This window comes from Siphateles boraxobius, unplaced genomic scaffold (genome assembly GCF_051911475.1).
Source record: "Siphateles boraxobius isolate OS27281-9 unplaced genomic scaffold, OSU_SipBor_1 130, whole genome shotgun sequence".
NCBI lineage: Eukaryota > Metazoa > Chordata > Actinopteri > Cypriniformes > Leuciscidae > Siphateles > Siphateles boraxobius.
In genome coordinates, this window is record NW_027508734.1 from 38,818,621 (window position 1) to 38,839,542 (window position 20,922).

Genomic DNA, 20,922 nt, shown 5'->3' on the forward strand with positions numbered 1-20,922 from the left:
GTGTGATCTTATAAAATGTGTAAAGGAGTCAAAACAGTGGCATTAATTCCTCTATCACACACACAAAGATCTGCTGCAAGGAAACGCAGTTCCGATGCCTTTACCGAACTGTGATGATAAACAAAGTGTAAACTCAGGCTCGATCGGCCCAAGGTCCGGCATCCGACCAACACGGAAGGTCTCTACGTGTTACTGTCTTTTCTCGCAGCAAAGTATTTTTGATTAAATTATATACATTTTCTCATATGTATTAACTCGTTATTTCATCTGACTCCATAAATGAAAAAGGTTTTAATGATATCCGTGCATCATTAAATGTGAGCTAATGTTTGACTATTCCTTTTAACTCTAATGTAAATAATGTTGAAGTCAGTTCGAATAATCAAATGTAACAATTTATTATGTCAGATAAATGTATCATTACAATTTCATAATCAGTTCAAAGATAATCAATACAAAACATCAAATGCTCTGGAATAAAGAGGAGAAATGTTAACCCGACATTTAAGAAATACATGAAGCTGAGAGTCTCGGCAGCTCTCATCCTCACGGGCTCATCTGAAGTTCAGAATGGCCCTGATCTTTTTGCTGCATTCCATTATATAGCCAGAACCTCCTTCACATGGTTACATGTGCTAACAATGGTAATTTGCATTCGGAGGTCACACCTTTTGTGTGCAGAGGGACATTTGCTTGTAAGTCTCCCCCTTCTGTGTGCAAGATATTTCTAAACTCTTAAGAACTTTATTACCTTTTGGTTTAATTCTTTGGGAATGAGACATTTGTACCAGTCACACTGAGACATTTAAAATGATACCAAACATGTATAAAACTGTATGATAATTGTTCACATTAAAACCATATAGATTCTTGTGTGAGTTTAGGTGAACTCACGAAGAGTGGAGGATAAGGGAAAGAAATGTAGATTAGAATGATTCTGGGTTGAGACTTGCGTCTCGAATGGTGCACGAGAGTGAGTTCAAATGGTAATTTTCAGCAGGGTCCAGTCCAGTCGAGGAGTGATCGTTCCTCAACTAGTTTTCCAGTCTTAACAAAGTATTCTATGATGAACAAAAAATCAGGTATGCTTAAGCATTCAGTCCTTTTTAGAGTCACATCTTTGACATCATGTACTGTTTTTGGTTTGTTTAGATGTCTTTGGTCCGTGTTGTGTTCATATTCCACTTAAACCGCAGCAGAGTTAGTTTGGAAGTGGACTTTTCAGGGGTCTTGATCCGCTTGTTTGGTGCGCACCAGGGTTCGGATGGCAGCTTTCACACTTATTCAAGTGAACCGCGCTAACAGAGCAATCGCACCAGAGTTTGTTTAATCGAACCGGTGTGGACACAACCAATTTATATATTTACAATAGATATTCATGTTGCAATATTGAAAGTCTAGGTCTAGGTTAAGAGTACAACATTAAAATCTGTAAAGAGTAGTAAAAATAAATAATGAATAAATGGTAAATATTTTTTTTTTTAAATGAAGAAACATCCTAATAAGGGCTCTCTGATGGATGGTCTCACTGTGGTTACATGAGGAAAACAGTTTATGTAGAGTGAGTGACCAATGACCATGTCTTAAGTCAAACAAATTGTTATTGGTTGATGTTCAGCACAGTGCACTACTTTCCTAAGCTTCTGACCACTAGTTTCTGACATCCAACTTATTTGAATAACCTAAAATTTGATCAAAAACACCTCATTAGGTTCAGTACAGGCTGTTGATATATGTGACAGTCTCATTTGCTAATAATTAGCCACAATACAGCATTGTAAAGCATGGGATTGTTGATTGAGGTTGGTGGACTTCAAGAAACTGAAGGAAAGGGGTTGAAAGAAAGTGTTTCTTCCTCTCTTTCTTTTTCAGGGCCTCTTGATAGAGGGAGAAGTGTGCAATTAGCAGGCAGACAAGGGTGTTTCAATGTTTACTCTGCACATACACACAATCCTGTGGGTTTGGCTCTGGAGGAAAGAGAACAGCCACTGTCAGCACTGCAGAATCCTGTCCAGCTCGGTTTCAGAGCTGTGCTTGTGGACTGGCAGGATCCTCGCTGAGGGAGATCAGCTTTAGAGCAGCAGAGGCCCCAGTTTAAAACTGTACTTGAGAATGAAGATTCTACAGATTTATATTGATCATTATGCTGTGAGGGCCTTTGTATTGAGCTGCCGGTCTTATTTCATCAACAAACTTCATCTTTTCCAGACCCCATTCACTCTGACCTTACGTCTGTGGGATATCTTTATTCTGGAGGGCGAGAAAGTTCTGACAGCCATGGCTTACACCACCCTTCATCTCCACAAAAGTAAGTCCTATTTTACAATACTAAATTAACAACAATTTAATCCAAAGATCTCAAAATCTACTCCATATCTACTAACAACTTCATAGTGCTGTTTACTTCATACCCTAAATAGATGTGATTGTCTTGACTTAAATTAAAACCTCTCAGCACATTATGGAAATCTAATGATTCTTCACTGTGAAATTAAAAACTTACTGTACCTACTTATGACCAGAACGTTTGCTTAAGATGTCTCTGGAGGACCTGAGAGAGTTTCTGCAGGAGAAGATAGGAGAGTCAATCTACTTCAATGATGACATTGTCATAGAGCAGCTTAAAGTATCAATGTCTGAACTTCGCAAAATGAAGCTGGACTTCCCACCACCAGGTTCAGCTATATTCCTTATATGATTTCTAACTGCATGAATCTGTACACTTCTGTGTTGTCATTTGAATGTCTTTATCACTGTTAACTTAGTTAGGAGAGCTCACTGTTAAACAGACACCCTTTTTATCCCTCATATACAGAATATTTAGTTTAGTTGACATAATATACAATTTTATAACATAATATAAAATAATACTATATATACTATACCATTCAAAAGTTGGTTTTAGCAAGGAAACATTCAATTGATCAAAAGTAACAGTAAATACATGAATAATGTTACAAAATTGTTTTATTTCAAGTAAATGCTAATTACTTTTAAACTTTCTATTCATAAAGGAACCCTGAAAAAGTTATCATGGAGCACGTGCAGCACAACTATTTTTTTAACATTGATAATATTAAGAAATGTTTCTTGAGCACAAAATCAGCATATTAGAATGATTTCTTAAGGATCGTGTGACACTGCAGACTGGAGTAACGGCTCAGCTCTGCCACCACAGGAATACATTAAATTTAACAGCAAAATTTGTATTCAGGATCTGTATTCATTATTTCATTATTTGTACTGTATATTAAAATTAATGAAAACATATGGAGTGCTCCATCCACCTCACAGCATAAATTAAATGAATAAATAAATATATTTTTGCCCACAGTTCATGTAGGTCACCTACATTTTCTGTCCACTCTAGTTCATTATTTCTGTGTTCACAGCTAAGCCTGATGAGTTTCCAAGGAAACCTCTGGGTCTGGAGCTGCCTGTAGTTCTGACTCCGGTCAAAAGGCCCAAACCGAGCCCCTCAGAAGACACGCCCAACAAAGCCCAGCTCATCAAACGGCCACCAGCCTTTCTGCACATCTCTCTACTGCAGGAGTCCATCATGCTGGATGACAGCCCTCCACAGGACAAGAAGCCTTACAAAGATGGAGGCTCTGGCAGCATGTCACCCCTCCCGTCACCCGACCCGGTTCTAGTGCACAGCCAGATTCCCCTCACACCTGACGGAATGATAGGAGCCCCTGAGGATGGCGGGGAATGGCCTCCTCCATACGAACCTCCTGTCCCAGAGCTTAATAAGACCCAAAACCAACCGGAGCTGTACGATTCTACTCCACCTCCAAATGTGGCTGAAACATCACCTGGTGAAATGGCTTCACAAACATCCCAAAACTTGGAGCAGGACACTTCAGAGACACTAGGGGGCAGTGTGCAGAGTGACTTACCCTCGGACAATTTCCAATCTGTTTCCATGCAGCATTCCGATGTATCCAGCTCTGAAAATGGAGAGGTGGGAGATGATGAAAGTCAGAATATGGACAAATCTTCAGAGAGACTCTTCATATCGCCCAAAACATCCTCAACAGCCTGCCAGCAGGCACAGTTATCTGACAAATCAATTCCCACCGTCCATTCAGACCCTCTGTTTCAACACCCATCCAGCCAACACTTGCCCAAGTCAGAGACATTTTAAGCCGCCAACTAACTTTTATTCAAGTGCTTTGCCAATGTTCATTTGGAAAGCATTATTGATAAAAGCAAGTATTTTAATATTTTCTTTTCAGCAGGATTGACCAAGATAAAGTCTTCATAAAAAAGTGAGCTGGCTCACTGTTAAATACACAACTCAGCATATAGTCAATTGTTTTATGAACAACTGCCTTCTGACATTTCTTCCGCACTCTCTGAGTTGGATATGGTTTGCACAGAACCGTCACTTAATAACACCACAACACCGCCAATGTCTTTGCAATTTCTGTATCCTAATATAATGTAATGGTAATAGCTGTAATGAAAAGACATGTTCTGAACCGCACTGCAAAACAACTGATTTTCAACTATAGTGATTTCTAACATTCAAAATCAACCAGTGGTTAATATGCTATGGCTTGACAATATTGTAATTATTTGTTAATATCACATTCCACTCCAGGTTAAATGACACAGTAGCTTACCCTCTCTGATAAGAAGGTACAGAGTAATATACTTGTAGTGTGTGGTAATTTGAATGGTCATAAATCAAATAGGCTCCGTTTGTGATGTGTGATTGTGATTGTTTGTTGATACCAGCTTTATGGTAATTTTGCAGTCCGCAAGGTAATATTTATAATTCTGATAGGGCAGTATGGCTCAAAACGATCTGGCACAATTTCACTGAGACAACTACTTCCCATATAGAAAAGCTGATGGCAATATTAAATATGGCCTTTAACAAGATTGAACCATATTTTTCTGGTCACCTCTAACCACAACTTTCTATACATTAGATATTTGTACATTTTTCATTTGTGTGAACATTTTGTACATTTAGCTTTTTAGAGTATAGTATTTTAACGCTTATAGTATTTTGTATTTGTAAGTAACTTTAATGTCAGATTTGCTTTCTGATGGCCTCATCTAGCATACGCCTACTTTAAAAAAACAAAACTAACTGGTCCTAGAAAGCTTTACCCAGGAAGTGCTTCAGTTTTATTTTAACTGGTTTAACAAACTCATGCTTTGAGGTTATGAATTTTTTTGCCAGATGATGTTTCTCTTCATTATATGTAGACAAGTACAAAAACTAAAGAAAATAGAATGGAAACGATGGAAATAAGTATTCTTAAGTAAAGTAATTCTACAGTCATTAATTATCACAACAGGTTCTCTAAGCATTTTTAAGCAGCTGTATTGCCTCTCAGAATAACAGTGTAAACATATTGTAAGTGTGAAATGAGTTATTATGCCATTGTATTAAGACATTGATGGTTTTAAAATCTATTACAGTTTGGACTCTGTCAGATGCCTCTCTGTAACTGTCATAGTTATCAGTTTTTTTTTTCAAATTCAAAATATGTTTTCAGTACATTATTTGAGTTATGGATAGTGTACATTCCTTTTAAGGAGTTTTGATAACTCCAACCAAAAGGCTTTGGTTTTATTCAGTCTGTATATAGTAAATATATACTTATTTAATTTGTTATTCTATGTTTGAATTAGATTTGCAGAAATAGAACGTTTCTAATCTGATGTGGGTTGTGCAGATTTTTTATAAACACACAATACGTAAATGCTCCGTATGACCACAAGAGGGCTCTGTAAACCAACTGTTAGTTTACAATGTATCCTCACTGATTCCTCATTCGCACTTCTCCCCAGTTTTAGTTACTTGTCAAATTTTCAGCAAAAGTTCAATACCATTATAATCAATTTCATTATTGCTTTCTTTTATGCATAGAAAAAGTGTTCTGGTGAACTATAGGCGCAGCAATGTTTTAGATTTCCATCTCAGAGAACACGTCAGAGATTGATACCGCAGTGAGATATTTGCTAGCATCATCAGACTACCTGTAATAGGAGTATCTTTCATGTCTGTTTCCTGCTCTCGGAGGACACTGACAGCATGTGGTGACACAGGTTTGTGTGATGGATGCCACGCCTTGGCAGATTGTGAGTGCCATACATCATAATTGAGCCTCAACGAGAGAGAGAGAAGGGGTGACAGAAATAGAGCAGACGCGAGAAAGATGACACACCATCACTCATCTTCATAATTGAGCAGGTATTGCGCTCATCTGTGCTTAGTTTTGCAATGCAACACTTTACCCTACAAAGGTTATGGGACTGCACTCGTCTAGACTACTCTTTAGCATTTAACTATGTTAGATCTGAAGAAAAAAAAGATCAAATTTAAAGATATAGGCTAGGCCTAAAGCAGCTAGACTGGAAATATTGTCTGTTCATATTCAGCTTTGATCTGATTTTTATCAGCTCCTGTGAACTGAAACAGAATCAACTCTCAGGGTTGCTGAACATTAGCACTTGCATGGAAAGTTTGAGAATACACCTCTCTTTCTCCTGCTTTATACCTAAGGAAAAGGAAGCACCTTTAATCCTGACATACTAAGGGTTTCTCTAAAGGATACTTTATTCAGACCAAGCTGTTATCCAGCCCTCCTCCATGAGCCTTTAATAATAGACACTTCTGGTAGATTTTTAGCAATGGTGCAAAACAGAAACTGCTGTAAATATCATCATACACCCACATACTGACTTTACCATATAAAGAGAAATCCATTTGGATAAACTAAGATGAACAATACAATGAACAATTCACTTGTTATTAGGATATTCCTTCACATTAGCTCTAAAGCTTTGCTATATACCTGTACATGTACTAATCAGGCCGTATGTTTTTAATTTAGTGGGCTGTGGTCATTTATCATGTTCTCAGAGTGGTACAATAGATATTTTCACAAAATAAGTGCTAAAATAATTAGATTTTAAAAACCCTTATAATAATGGTATTCTAATGGTGTAATTGTGTTTCTCATCGTGGATACAGTCATGGAAGTTATCCAATATAAGTTATATATATATATATATATATATATATATATATATATATATATATATATATATATATAATATATAATTCAAAAACTTTAAATACCACATCTAATTAGAAAACGATTAGTTTAAGTGTGTCCCTTATTTTTAAAGTTTAAATTCGAGGTCTATTAGGCTGGTAGGCCTATTACCTAGAGTTATTAAAATGTTTCCATAAATAATAATTAAAATAATTGCCTAATATGATAATAATGCCATTTAGTTGTTAGACTTTTTTTATCATTCCAAACACTAGAAATGGCTGATTACTATACTAAGCAGGAGTCTCAGTCTGAAGAAAGGCTATACTTTGCTCGGCCACTGCATCAGGCTAAACTTTTCAGAACAATAGCCCACGGTAGCCTACATGAAGATACAACATTACCAAATAAGTAGGCTAACGTGCAAACACAGTCCAATTAATGTCTTTTTAAGAGTCGTAAGCGTCAGTGTGAATGGAGTGAAGGTGGATTCAACAATGCCCAGGGATAATTCTCGAGGCTTTCAGGGAACGCGCGCTGTGAAGTCTTGCTCATGAAGGTAACAGCTCCCTCTATCCATCAGAACAGCCTACTGTTGAAAACCAGGATGCAAAGATGGGATGCGGTCGGACAGATGCGCTGATGATGGGGGAATATTTCCGTTTTCTTTAATAGCAGAGAACATCAAAACAAAAAGGACTCAACACAAGGATTTAGATGGCACCACACGAAGATGTTTGCTGTCGATTTTTTTAGACTGTAAAACAGACCGGGGAAACAAAACCGTGCTCGTGAATAGGCTACCAGCGCGAGAAGAGGCACCGATACAAAACCAGAAAACAGCGATGCTTTATCAACGCATGCAGAGCTTTATTTGTTTTCATCGCTCTTCTCACAATAAACACGAGAATAAACCGAGAAAAACAGATACTTTAACACTTCCACTGTCTGCTCATCACATAACGCGCCTGGAGTAATGATTTGTGCTGAACTATAATGACAATAACAGACTTTAAGATGAAAACCTCCGTGTATGAAGACATGTCGAAAAGGAAATAAGTGTGTAGTCTACATTAAGTTTGTTCTGGTTGGACTCAAGTGAGCAGTCAAGACAGACACAGGACAGCGCAACATCAGCCACACACACACACATCTCCTGTGTTGACACCGGTTAGACATGCCAGTTTTACTGAGAAAAACACGTCTACGGTAAGTATTCATGATTATGAAAGCAATAATAACCGACTGTACACATATCCGTGTAAATGTCATCTATAATGAATGAATTAGAAGGCTACAGCAGACTCGGATGTGGCGGGGAAGTTTTGAATGTCATTGTTATAAAAACATATGTTCATCAAGTATAAAGGAAACAGTCTTTAGATGTTCATTAGCAAATCTATATCTGTTCCAATCTGCAACTATTATCAGTATTGTGAGTGTGAAGCTGATCATTTCAACATCTTTTGAAATTCTAGCTGTACAAGATCAACACTGAAGGGCACCAGTCTGAATTTTCCACTGAGTGGGTGATGTTACTGTGATGAGGATGCGCTTTCCTCTGAAGAAGATCCGCAAGCAGTTTAAGCTCCTTCTGCTGCTCGTTTTGCTTATGTTTGCCATTGGGTTCACGTATCTTCACATCAACCAAGGCAAAGCCATCAAACTCCACTTCAACTATGGGAAAGGTTGGTATGGATGATGGTGAACGTGATTTCACCAAGTTACAAGTACATGTTCCTGGATCCTGGAACACAACATTCCAATCAACCAATCAGATTTTAGGGACAAGTTCATAATTTTCACTAGGTTTACAACCAGTGTTTGGTGCTTCTACATCAGTATTCACCTATATCATTAATTTCCCTCTGATTTTATTGATAACTTATGGGTTAGGGTTAAGACTACATTTTCAGACATGATGATGAATGTTGATCCAGGATCAAGAAAATATGTAAAATATTTGGACAAAAATCTAACCATGAGAAGCTGACTGTGAAAAATTGGCTATTCATAATTATCAATTCAATGTTTCTATTGGGTTTAAGGAGCAGGTTAATGAGGAAGGCAATACATTAAAATAGAGCTGTCCATTGCTTAAGCCATTGGATGATCTAAATAAGGATTTTTCCTTCAGGTTCAAGTTTAATTATCTCTTATTTCTGCCCAGCGAACTGCTGATTATTCCCAAACTAATTTCTACTCTTGGTTGTACAACCATTAGCACTACAGATAAGACCTGAAGCGGCTCTGTGCAAAGATAATTTTCCTTTATGCTTTTTAAAGAGAAATTAAGTCTAACCCATAGGCACAATTTGATGAATGTCCTGAAAGGTACCAATTCAGTGACAAGAGTTCCCCTTCCTTTAGTTTCTGTCAGGAATAATCACTTACCACACAATTCTAACTGCACTAGTAGTGACCTTTTACACATTTTTCTGTTTACTTGGTGTTGTGTGTGAATGCATAAGAGAGGTCACGTAAAATGCTTTTTACATATCCAGACTTTTATTCACATAGTAGATATGCATACATGTAGCATAAAATGTATGATATATAGTTAGAAATCATGAATTTCAGTGCTCAGACATTTTTATTCAGCTCACATGATGTGATTTTTTTTTTTTTTGCTTACCACTTAGTAACATTGCATTAACTCCTTCCATAATGCAGAGTTCGGATGTTGTTAAATAGGTTGAACTGGAAAAATTATGATATACAGTAATCAGCAGATTCACTAATCAATATAAGCTTAGTTTGAGATTCTGAATTGGTTTCCTTCATTAAAACACTCATTTGTTGTTTTCATACCACACCCACATCCTCTCTTATGCAAAAATGCCATATTTGCTCTGAGAAAATGTTAAAACAATTTCTAATTTAGCATTCTAAAAAACTCAATTGGATTTTTTTTAATCACAGTCTCTCATTAACGTTTACCTTGAAGCCATATGTCCTTTGTTATTGGAGGTGAAGTAATTGTTGCGGATTAGTTGATAAACTGTGACTATTTGAGAGAGGAATAAATTTGTATATTTCTAATTATAGTATAAAGGCTCTAGGCTTTTTTCACTCTTTGGTTTTCCACTGACTGAGATTTAAAAATGGAAGCTAGTTGCTGTGAATTCTGTGGCTGAAGTTGACAGGCAGAGAAATTAGAGGTACAGAGTCTTTTAACCCATAGGTTAATGAAATTTGTGTTAAGCTTCTCTCAACACACAAGGTAATGCTTATGCAAATGGGGGTGTTTTGGACAGATGCCACAGTTATCTCAAGTGAGACGTTCATATAGGTGGGCAGTGAGAGCGCTAAGCTCTCAAGTCACTTCACCCTGTTAGTCATTAGTCAGAGGGGAGGTAAACGTCTTGGAGGGCATTTTGATCTCTGTGGACAGTCTTTTGGAGACACACTTGTTGTCACAGTAATAGATATAAAATAAAAATGCCTAAGCCTGAGTTATGTAACTGGGACACAAGGTACATCGCTTAAATTATTAATCTCAACAAGCATTATAGTTTTTAATTGCATTTATACTGTGCATATTGAATGCTAGTCTTTTCATCAGCGGGAGAGATCCTGCATTTGTGTTTAGGTGACTGAACAGTCCGTTGTCTGTTGACTTGGCTCGGGGCAAGGACACATGGAGCAGGTGGTGGTCCACTCAGCACCAAGACAGGAAGAGCATAAAACATGCAGATTTTGATGAGCATACTTCCAGTCAGAGAATTCAGGCAGAAGCACATTTTGAAATATGAAGTCTTATTCAAGATGACTACTTAGAAGAGACACTGGAACATTTTTTTTTTCTTACAGTTATTCTTAGCTCAGTGAGGTAGCCTATCATACGTTTACATATGTATATGGTTTACAGTAGCAATAAGAAATATGGTTAAAAAAGATTTTAAAAATAAAAACATTACCATTGCTTAAATATATCATATTGTGCACTTTTTATGTGTAAATATTTCTATAACAATTTTTATGAACAACTCGGTTTTAAAAAAGGCATGAATTTTTTTGGAAAATGAGTTAAATTATGAATTTAACTCCTGTAGTTGAAGTAATTTTATGTATTATAAAATTACATGAAACACAAAAAATGTGTTTGTCCAATCATCTTAAAGCACATTCTACAGGTTTATCCAGTATAGTTTACGATCATTGAAAAGTACTGTGGCACTTGACACATGCTACATAAGGCATGTCATTTATTTTATTCATGAATTTCAATCGAAACAAAATTAAACCCAAGTAAAGTATTTTGTAAAACGAAGTGAAGTTCTTCAACCCTGGCCCAAAAAAGAGAATTTATGTAATATGATGGACTACATAAACTAAATGTAAAATTTTTTTGATATAATTTCCACATGCTGTTCACTACCTCAATTAAAATTCAGGAACTGAAACAGAATTTAAAAACACATTCTCAATTCAGTTCTGAATGGTGTACAACCTAGCTTATGACTGGCTGATTACCATTTCGCAGATTACATCCATGATCATCCACAAGCACTGCCCTTGTGTGTCTCTGCTTGGTGCTTGAATGTCCATGCAACCAGCAATGCTTTGGGATTATCAGTGGTCCTCGCCTGGGCAGCTAAAAGTATCACCACATAGATCACTTCATAGATCTGTCTGTGGCTTCTTTCTGCAAGATGGAGCAGTTTGTTTGCCACCCACTTGGTTAATTGGGAGGCAGTCGGCTTACATCCAAGTTCATGTGTCACCTACACCTGCTGTGAAATTTGGACTGAGACTGACTGGTCATATACGTTCAGGTGTGAAGCCACTGGGCTGCACTCAGATTGGATAAGCCCATCTGTGCCAGGCTCATTTCCTTCTTCAGCTGGATATCACAGAGATTAATGTATGAAATGAAACCACAAATGCGTACGAAAGTGTACGCCTTTTCAAAGCATACAGTAATAGGATAACTGTCGTCACAGATGAAGCTCTTGTTGGACTTGCATCACTACTTTATGTGTTACCTAGGCACTCTTCAAAGTCTACTAGTGACCTGGACCTATTCATTTCTCCTGCATTACTTATTAATGACGGACCATTAGTCTATAGTGTAACCAAGCATGTTTCATACACCCAAAAATGATGTATTACATATAAAAGACCCCCCCCCCCCCCCCCCCCAAACATTTTTTACCAGCATCTTATTGCCTTTCATTTGAGTTGCTGGCAGCTCAAACTATCATTGGTATTCCTGGATGCAGCAGTGGCTCTGGCTCTAGGGCTGAAGTTGTGCTCTGCATGGCCTGAATCCAATTGTAGAGGAGCCATTATCATTCCTTATTCATGGCTCTTTTATTTAGGGACAGGTAACTATATGGGCGGTTGCAGGTTGCATGTACATTTTTAACAAATTTTCTTTTACTGTGAGAAGTTGGTATATTGCATACACAGTTTGGATCCTATACATTATTTCAAAATAATGTATTTTTCCGCCTTTGTCCTATTAGTAATCTTTGCCAATATTGATAATTTGTTTGCCTTTCAAAAAGTCAGATTGGCTGTTGTCAATGTATTGAGCATAAATAATATTTTATACAGGCAGTTTTGCAGTACGAAGGAAAGGGGAATCTTTATCCATCTGCTAGGCTAACAGTACAGGTGCAAGTTCAGTTGGTCCTTTTAAGATGGTGTGACATTCAGTCATGCTTACATTATTCATTTAATTGTAATAATCATCATTTAATTGTAATAATATTTCACAATATTACTGATTATACGGTATTTATGCTGATCCATTTAGCAATGACACCCCTCTGCTTCGTGTTGCAATGGTCCTGCTTTGGCTTTGTATGAATCTATCTTTGGGTTTTGGACACCATTACAAATAAAGGTATGGAGGCAATTTCAGACAGCCTTGGAATTTGCAATCCATGTTATCACTGTCATACGGTAGGGAGCGGTATTTCGCATCTTCTGAAAGAGTACAGAATCTCCAGATCAAAACACAGGTGAAGAGAAACAAGCGATAGAAGCATTGCGTACGCACAATCGATGCTTGGACATATCTAGCAGCAGAAGATCATGTGTTGTTAAAAACCAGTTCCAGACACAGAGTCTTTAGATGCTGCATGGCTTTTCCTTACTAATTTCCATACTGTACTTCTTTGTTGAACTGTTGTATATATTCACTCCTTAAGTAGGTTTTGAAACGATAAAACATACATCAATTACTAATCAATACTAAATTTAAAATCATATGGAGGCACATCATCCATGCATGTTTTGAGAACAGCTGTATATTTGGTCTTCAAAGAGTTTGTCTGCTGGACAGAGATCTAGTTGCTATAGATTCATGTGTGGGTGGATGGAGGCCCCCTCCGTAATGGATGTGTTCAACCTGCTGCTTTGATGAAAATAGTTTGCATTGTTGTATGCGTGTTGTGGCAAATTGGTGCAGGTGTATTTTTACTCAATGCTGTTGAATCTGTTGGACTTTCAATGTTAACACATAATTGTGTTCAATTTAACATCTTAAACAAATAGTTCTGTCTTTGAAGGATATGATTTAATTCATTTTAACGCTAGCATTTTAAGCAAATGTGGGAAGAGGGTTATATAGAGTATAAGTCAGAGCTTGTATTTTCACTGGTAAATAGATCCTTGCAAACAGAAGTTTGACTGAGGAGGTAACCATAGCAACAATATTTATTTATTTATTCCATTCAATAGTAGGTGCGCATCAATACTATGTACTGGCTGAAATATACATGCATTGTCACTATTTGTCACTTTATTATAGATTTATTTCATGATATAATCCCTTTTTTGTTTTGATAAAAAAAGCTGGAATCTGTACTGAAATAAATTTAGCATGCGATTAACATGGACAGGTTGCACCTTAAAAACATTCTTACAGAAATTCTTAATATCACTGCATAATTTTCATGCTTTCAAAAACACAGTGCTTTCTTGTTTCATTTAAATTTAATTCTGTGAAAGGTATTGAGAGTGCCATGGAAAATGCAAATTCCTACAGTAATATAAAGTTCAGGTTCTGTTGGTGTTTTCAAATATTACATGTTTAAAGCCCTGATTCTCAAATTAATTTGCTTTAGCTGTTAACACCCCTGTCCCCGATAGACTCTTAAAATAAGTTGTTACATTATCACATCTATTTTAATTAACTGAAGTACAGAGTATTTTGCATCTAGTATATGTATTTGGTCCCACAGAATCAATTCAGTTCAGGTAAAGTTCAATGGTCTTTCTTTAATTCTATATTTTCTTACTGTAAGACCTGCTGCCCTTCCTATCTATGTGAGTATTTGGGTCTAGGAAGGTGAAGTTCTGTTTATTCTGGTTACCTTTTACTCCGTTATTTTCTTTTGACCTAATGAAAGAAATCACTGGCTGCACGTGTGATTGATTTAGATGATACATCTTGTTGTTTTTGTATCAAAGGCTACAGCACTGAAAGCACTGAATTGATTCTTGTGTCTTTTTAGCTGTATTGTAGCTCCCAATGACTGTTACAAATCACAATATTTCAGGCAACAGATGAGGGACTGGGCAGTCTTTTTCTCTGTAGGAGATCTGTCCCTTCATCCCTTTCATTTATTATCCCTTTTTTCTCTCAATGTGAAACGTAGTATCTCTCTCATTTGCCCAAACAGAGGAATCTAACATATGCATGTATTCATTTATAAATATTAATGTTCATGGCGCTCTCTTCATTCTTCCAGAGCTGGGAGGCTCAGCTAGAGGACTTTACTCAAGAAAGACACACTTTTAAACCTCCACACAGGATTATTAGTGATGAACTGGGTGGATGTTTTGTCTTCCCCACACTATATATTCCTGTCATTAATTCATAAATGTCACAAAATATCATCGTTTTTATACTGAGTTAATGGTATTTTCCCTAAACCTAAACATAACTCTCCACAGAAAACATTCTGTGTTTTTACATTTTAGTATCATTCAGTATTATTTTGTAATAATTGCAACAGGGGACAAATGAAGCTTACTTGACAACAACAGTTTCATTTAAATATTTTAACATATTGAAAATACATACCATACATACCATACTCAAGTATAGCCTACTTATGTCGTGCGATACATACACACACACACACATATATATATATATATATATATATATATATATATATATATATATATATATATATATATATATATATATATATATATATATTGTCCTGACTTCTAGTTTCTACAAAGAGCATGCACACTTATGAGCAGAAACATATATGCCATTATTATTGTAGTATAGTGGTTTGCAGTGTTAAAAAACACATCATGCCACATGTTAATTTGTGTGTTAGTGGCCAATCTCTCTGTTGGTCATTCCCATGCAATTCCCTCAGATGTTGTAGCAGCAGCTGGCACACAGATGTTAGAGCCGCCGTCAGGCTCTGTGGGTAAAGGGCAGAGAAAGGCTATAGGCACACCTGCCTTATGTGTGTGTGTACCCATCTTGAAAGTGCAGGTGCATTGCAATATGAATGAATGCATTACATAAATTATTTTGTTATCTGGAAGTCACCATGAAACGGAAGTTTTTTCCCTGTTGTGATGTATATCCGAGTGAAATAGCTTCTCGAACAAGAAAAAAATATAGGGTGGGGCTTGATTTTGTCCATCTGGAATTTATTTGATCGTTTAATTATTGTGAGTGACAGGTTGTCCTGCCCTCGTGCCGAAAAACACAACATCAGAGAAGAGAAAAGATGTTGCTGCAAATGGGAGGGGACGTTTTGAAGGGCATTTGAATAAAATAAAAAAAGAATAATGATATGCACTGATAATAATAATAAATATAATTTATAATAAAAACTAGAATATTTCATAAAAATAAGAATTGTAAATTTTTTATTTCATGGTGACTTTAACATGAATTAATCAAGGGAAGCTTGTTCCACATTGACTCTTAATTTATGCCCCCAATATTTTTTTAAGCGTCCCAGCAAAGGATGAACGATCTGTGTTATAAATAGTGACATAAGACTAGTCTTGCATATTAGTTCACCCCAAAATGGGCCAGTAGTATTTGCACATTATCACTTACATTTTTCTGCTTGACTTCACGGAGAAAGGATCATTATGAAATTAATATTAGCCAGAGAAGAGATGCAGTTTTTGCAATTAATACTGGCCCAGAGACCATAGGAAGAGACTACTAAATAATTATGAATTTTGATTAACTATTCCTTAGTCCATCCACACATGAAAATTTGACAACTATTCTTTCACCTTGCAAGCCGTCTGCCCCAGTAGTTCCCTTTCGTTCAGTCACTCCGAGTTACGTCAGTGACTGACGAATGGGGGAATTAGAAATCAGCTGTTCTAAGAGATATTTCACAATAGAAACGTCTCGGTTACGTATGTAACCCTCGTTCCCTGAGGAGGAACGGAGACGTTACGTCAGTGACTGACGAATGGAGGTTTCGCTAGAGAGCCCTATCACCTTTGAGTATTAGAAAACAAGCCAATGGTTTGAAAATACCATGGGTCTGCGGAGTTTACATCGCAAACTCCACCCCACCGCGTGGGTATAAAAGGAGCCGCGAGTGCAATCTCACATTATGTTTCTGCTTCGGAGCCGAAGTGTGTATGTGTCTTCTCCTTCACCTTCTTCAAGCAACGAGCGCTCTTCAGTCGGTGTTGGTGTGACTGCGCATTTCAGCTGATTCACAATCCTGCAGCTGGTCTGTGCAGTGGCTTGCACGCAGCTTGTGTTTCTCACCAGGACGCTTCAACACTGCTGAAAAAGTTTTTCCTTATCTAAAAGAGCTGCACAGGAACGTCTTTTTAAAGATGTGTTTCTGGATGTGGGCGCATGGTCCATCCGCCTGACAGTCACGAGTGCTGCCTAGCGTGTTTGGACTTTAATCAAGCTCAGGCAGCGCTCGTAGATGAGTCATGTTCTCATTGCGGGAACATGGCCATCGTGGTGTTAAGGCCGAGACTCAATGACCTCCGTGGAGGTAGAGTCCACTCTACCACACCCCAATCTATCTCCTCCTCGAGAGGGGAAACTTTGGCTGGGGGCCAGGGTGATCTGAGGGTTACGGTGTGGAACAACCCGACAAATTTTTCTCGGGCCACCTCCCCTGCACATCGCAAGCCGTGGACCTTCCGGGTGAAGCTGGTTCCTCTCGGGGACTCAGTGTTTCATTCGGGGCTCCGGCGGATGATGCTTTGTCACTCACAGCATCACAAGGCGGGCTTGATTCCTCTTTAGATGAGGATTCGGCTGCGTTGCCTCCCTTGGGAGTGCCAGCGTTGCCCGAGTCAGATCCAGAGCTGACGGCCATGCTTGCCCGGGCAGCTGAAAGTATCGGGCTGGAGTGGTGGCTGCCGCCCTCCCCCAAGCACTCAAGGCTGGATGATTGGTTCCTGGGGGTGGCGTGTGCTGCCTCAGCAAATATGCATTACCCCCAGTGAGCCTTCTTGCACGGGTCCTGTGCAAGATCAGGGAGGATGAGGAGCAGGTCCTCTTGGTTGCGCCTCATTGGCCCACCAGGACTTGTTTCTCCGAACTAGTGCTTCTCGTCACAGCCCTTCCCTGGCCAATTCCTCTGAGGAAGGACCTCGTTTCTCAGAGACGGGCACCCTTTGGCACCTGGTTCCCGATTTCTGGAACCTGCATGTGTGGGTCCTGGACGGGACACGGAAGGTTTGAGTACCCTACCACCTCAGGTGGTGGCTACCATCATTTTAGCCAAAGCATTGTCCACTCGACATGCCTATGCGTTGACGTGGAACCTCTTCGTCACCTGGTGTTCTTCTCGCCGAGAAGGTCCCAGAAAATGCTGTGCTCTGGGTCTGTGCTCTCCTTCCTCCAAGAGGGGTTGGAACAAAGGCTGTTTCCTTCCACCCTGAAGGTTTATGTGGCCGTGATCTCTGCGAACCACGACCTTGTGGAGTCTAAGAAGGTAGGACAGCATGACCTGGTCATCTGGTTCCTTAGTGCGCAGTCTTTCAGGACCTCAGACCAGCTTTTTGTCTGTTATGGTGGGAAGCTGAAGGGAAAGGCTCTCTCCAAGCAAAGGTTGTCTCACTGGATACTGGACGCCATTGTCTTGGCTTACCAGACGCGGGGTCGACCATGCCCCCTAGGTGTGAAGGCACACTCCACCTGGAGTGTGGCTTCCTCTTGGGCTCTAGCGCATGGCACCTCACTAACAGACATCTGCAGAGCTGAAGGCTGGTCAACACCCAACACATTTGTGAGATTGTATAATCTCTGTGTAGAGCCAGTGTCCTCTCATGTACTCGCTTCCACTAGCCAATAAGTAGGACCTGCTCTGTGTCACGTATCCACGGACTGGATACGTTCGCTATTTCACTCAGATGAGTTCTTCTTAGACCCTGAGTTCCTCCTGCACTTTTGATGCCGTCACCAGAGTGCAGTGAGCCAGTCAGACGGTCAGTGAGCCATCGTGATTGGTTAGGTGCCTCCATGTGAATGGTTTCCCAGTTGGGCAACCCCCACATGTGTATTTCCACGGTAAGTCTCCTCCGAGCACATGTCTTTCCCTTGGCAAGACTCTTCTTGCCATCTTGAGGTTCAAACTTTCCTCCCTGCGGGCTGGATACCTCTGAGTTCTCCATACTGTATTTATCCCGTACTCAGGTCATATGTGTATTTCAAGTCCTCCCTGCGGGTAGGCACGGTTACATATTCCATCTGGGATATGCTACCCAGTGTACCTTGGTATTCTTGCGTTAGCCTGGCCCATGGGCGTAGATTACGCGGGGGACGTGTCCCCCCCACTTTTAATAAAATGTAAATTCGTCCCCCGCACTTTTTCATAGGGCAAATGTGTCTATGACAAGCTGAGGTTTCCGCGGGTGTGTATAGCCTGCCCTACATCGAGATTTAAAATCCAAAGAGTCAAGGATAGTCTATCTACATACGTGACTTTCACGCTTCCATGGTAATTAGTCACTCGTGCATTAGCTTACGACACGCCCATGCTCGCACCCGCGCCGAATCCATCAGTTTCATAGAGTTCAAAACGGCAAAAAAAACTCTTCACTCCTTTTTCACGAAAAAGTCAAGCACTGTAAGTAAGTTGTCATGTGGTATCCGAATTGTGTTGCACAATGATGAATACCTCTGCCTATTTCTCTTATTGAATAATTAACAAGTTTTATTGTAAATTGAAAATATTCACTATACCCGCACAAACGTGCACTATTTTCAATCTTTTTTTATTCGTAATGTCTTTTATTTTCACAGATATGTTATCAAAGCCCTTCAAATTAGAATAAACATGGTGATTGTTAATGCTGAATTTGTATGTTCATGCATTAACAGCCACGATCTGCTTGAATCAGGCAATAACGTGTGTAGACTATGATGTTTACCATAATTCGGTAACACTTTACAATTAACTAAAAAAGTTTGTAGACAAACTTTAAGTTCTCTTGAAAAAGCCAAACTAGAAAGTTTGAAGTATTTTTAAAAGCTTGACATTTGAAGGTTTTCAATTGGAAAGTTTTAGTTTAGTAAGACAAACTTTAGGCTATTAAGGAAATGTTATTTTGCCAAAAGAAGAACTTTTATTTTAAGTAAATGTTATTTTTAAATCAGCCTACTTCAGTTTGATATTTAACCATATTATCATGCTTATCAGTAACACTTATAATTTGAATAATTGTAATGCGATGATCAGATATCTAAATCAGAGAATATCATATGTTTGGGCGGTTGACGGGTGGATTATTTATTTTTAAAAGTGGATTCGGGGGACTCTAAGTGCACCAGATTAATGAATTTATCTTTAAAATGTACAAAAAAAAATTTTGGACCCCCCTAGAAGTACCGAGATCCTCCTACAAAAATACTTTGGGAAACACAGTAGGCTAAATGATGGTCTACGAAAAATCAAAATGTTATTATCTAATTAAAATACATGATCAGGATTTTACCACCTCCGCCTCGTTTTAAGCCAGGAAAATATAAAGTACTGAACATCTGCATTTCTTTCTTTCTGTTTTTTTGCTTTAAAAATAAATAGCATATTAAGCCAATTAACCTGTCAACAAAAGTCTGAAAAAAAAAATGGTATTACACTTGACATTCTGTCCCCCTCACTTTTGAAATGATGGCTACGCCCCTGGCCTGGCCCTTCACTCGTGCTAGTCTCATGACAAGGAGCAGGACACTGGAAGACAGCCGCAGTGGCGAGATTAGATTGGGACTCCCATTCGTCAGGCACTGACGTATCTTGGAGTGACTGAACGAAAGGGAACATTTACATCTGCCTGCTGCTACCGCTGAAATGGCCGGGGCGCACAGCCTCGCCTCCTCAGCAGGTAACATAATGCGAGATTGCACTCGCGGCTTCTTTTATACCCACGTGGTGGGGCGGAGTTTGCGATGCAAATTCTGCAGACCCATGGTATTTTCATACCATTGGCTTGTTTTCTAGAACTCAAAGGTGATAGGGCTCTCTAGCGAAACCCCCATTCGTCAGTCACTGACGTAACGTCTCCGTTCCTCCTCAGGGAATGAGGGTTACATATAGGGCTGGGCGATATGGACCAAAAGTCATATCCCGATATATTTAGGCTGAATATCGATATACGATATATATCCCGATATTTTTTCCGCAAAGTGAGAGCAAATGTTCAGTCAAAGTCAAAGCCAAATATGACATGTCACAAGTAGTTTTATTAAAACTGGCTATTTCGGTGAACAGTTCCAAAATCAAATTAATAAATAATAAACGGGTTTCTTCACCTGGTTCACAATTAAATGCTTTGTTCAAATAACAATAAAATGTAAACATAAACAGTATACTGTATAACAACAGGAGTACCTTTTTTTTAAATCAAAGCTCCATAAGGTGCACATTTAAATAAAAAAAATTCTTAAATAAAAATAGCCTTTAAAATA

The 20,922-nt window shown here is 38.6% G+C and overlaps 2 protein-coding genes across 2 annotated transcripts in view; both read left to right on the forward strand.

Moving 5' to 3' along the window:
- LOC143737636 (USP6 N-terminal-like protein) overlaps positions 1-5,685 on the forward strand; it is a 50,524-nt gene extending 44,839 nt beyond the window's left edge. The window contains exons 12-14 of the mRNA XM_077229360.1: positions 2,209-2,308; positions 2,523-2,675; positions 3,393-5,685. Of these exons, the coding sequence (XP_077085475.1) occupies positions 2,209-2,308; positions 2,523-2,675; positions 3,393-4,150 (1,011 nt within the window). The 3' untranslated portion in view covers positions 4,151-5,685. The remainder of the gene's footprint in view (positions 1-2,208; positions 2,309-2,522; positions 2,676-3,392) is intronic.
- A 1,944-nt stretch (positions 5,686-7,629) lies between these two features.
- Positions 7,630-20,922, forward strand: part of b4galnt4b (beta-1,4-N-acetyl-galactosaminyl transferase 4b) — a 171,754-nt gene continuing 158,461 nt past the window's right edge. The window contains exons 1-2 of the mRNA XM_077229364.1: positions 7,630-8,234; positions 8,504-8,713. Coding sequence (XP_077085479.1) covers positions 8,569-8,713 — 145 coding nt within the window. The 5' untranslated portion in view covers positions 7,630-8,234; positions 8,504-8,568. The remainder of the gene's footprint in view (positions 8,235-8,503; positions 8,714-20,922) is intronic.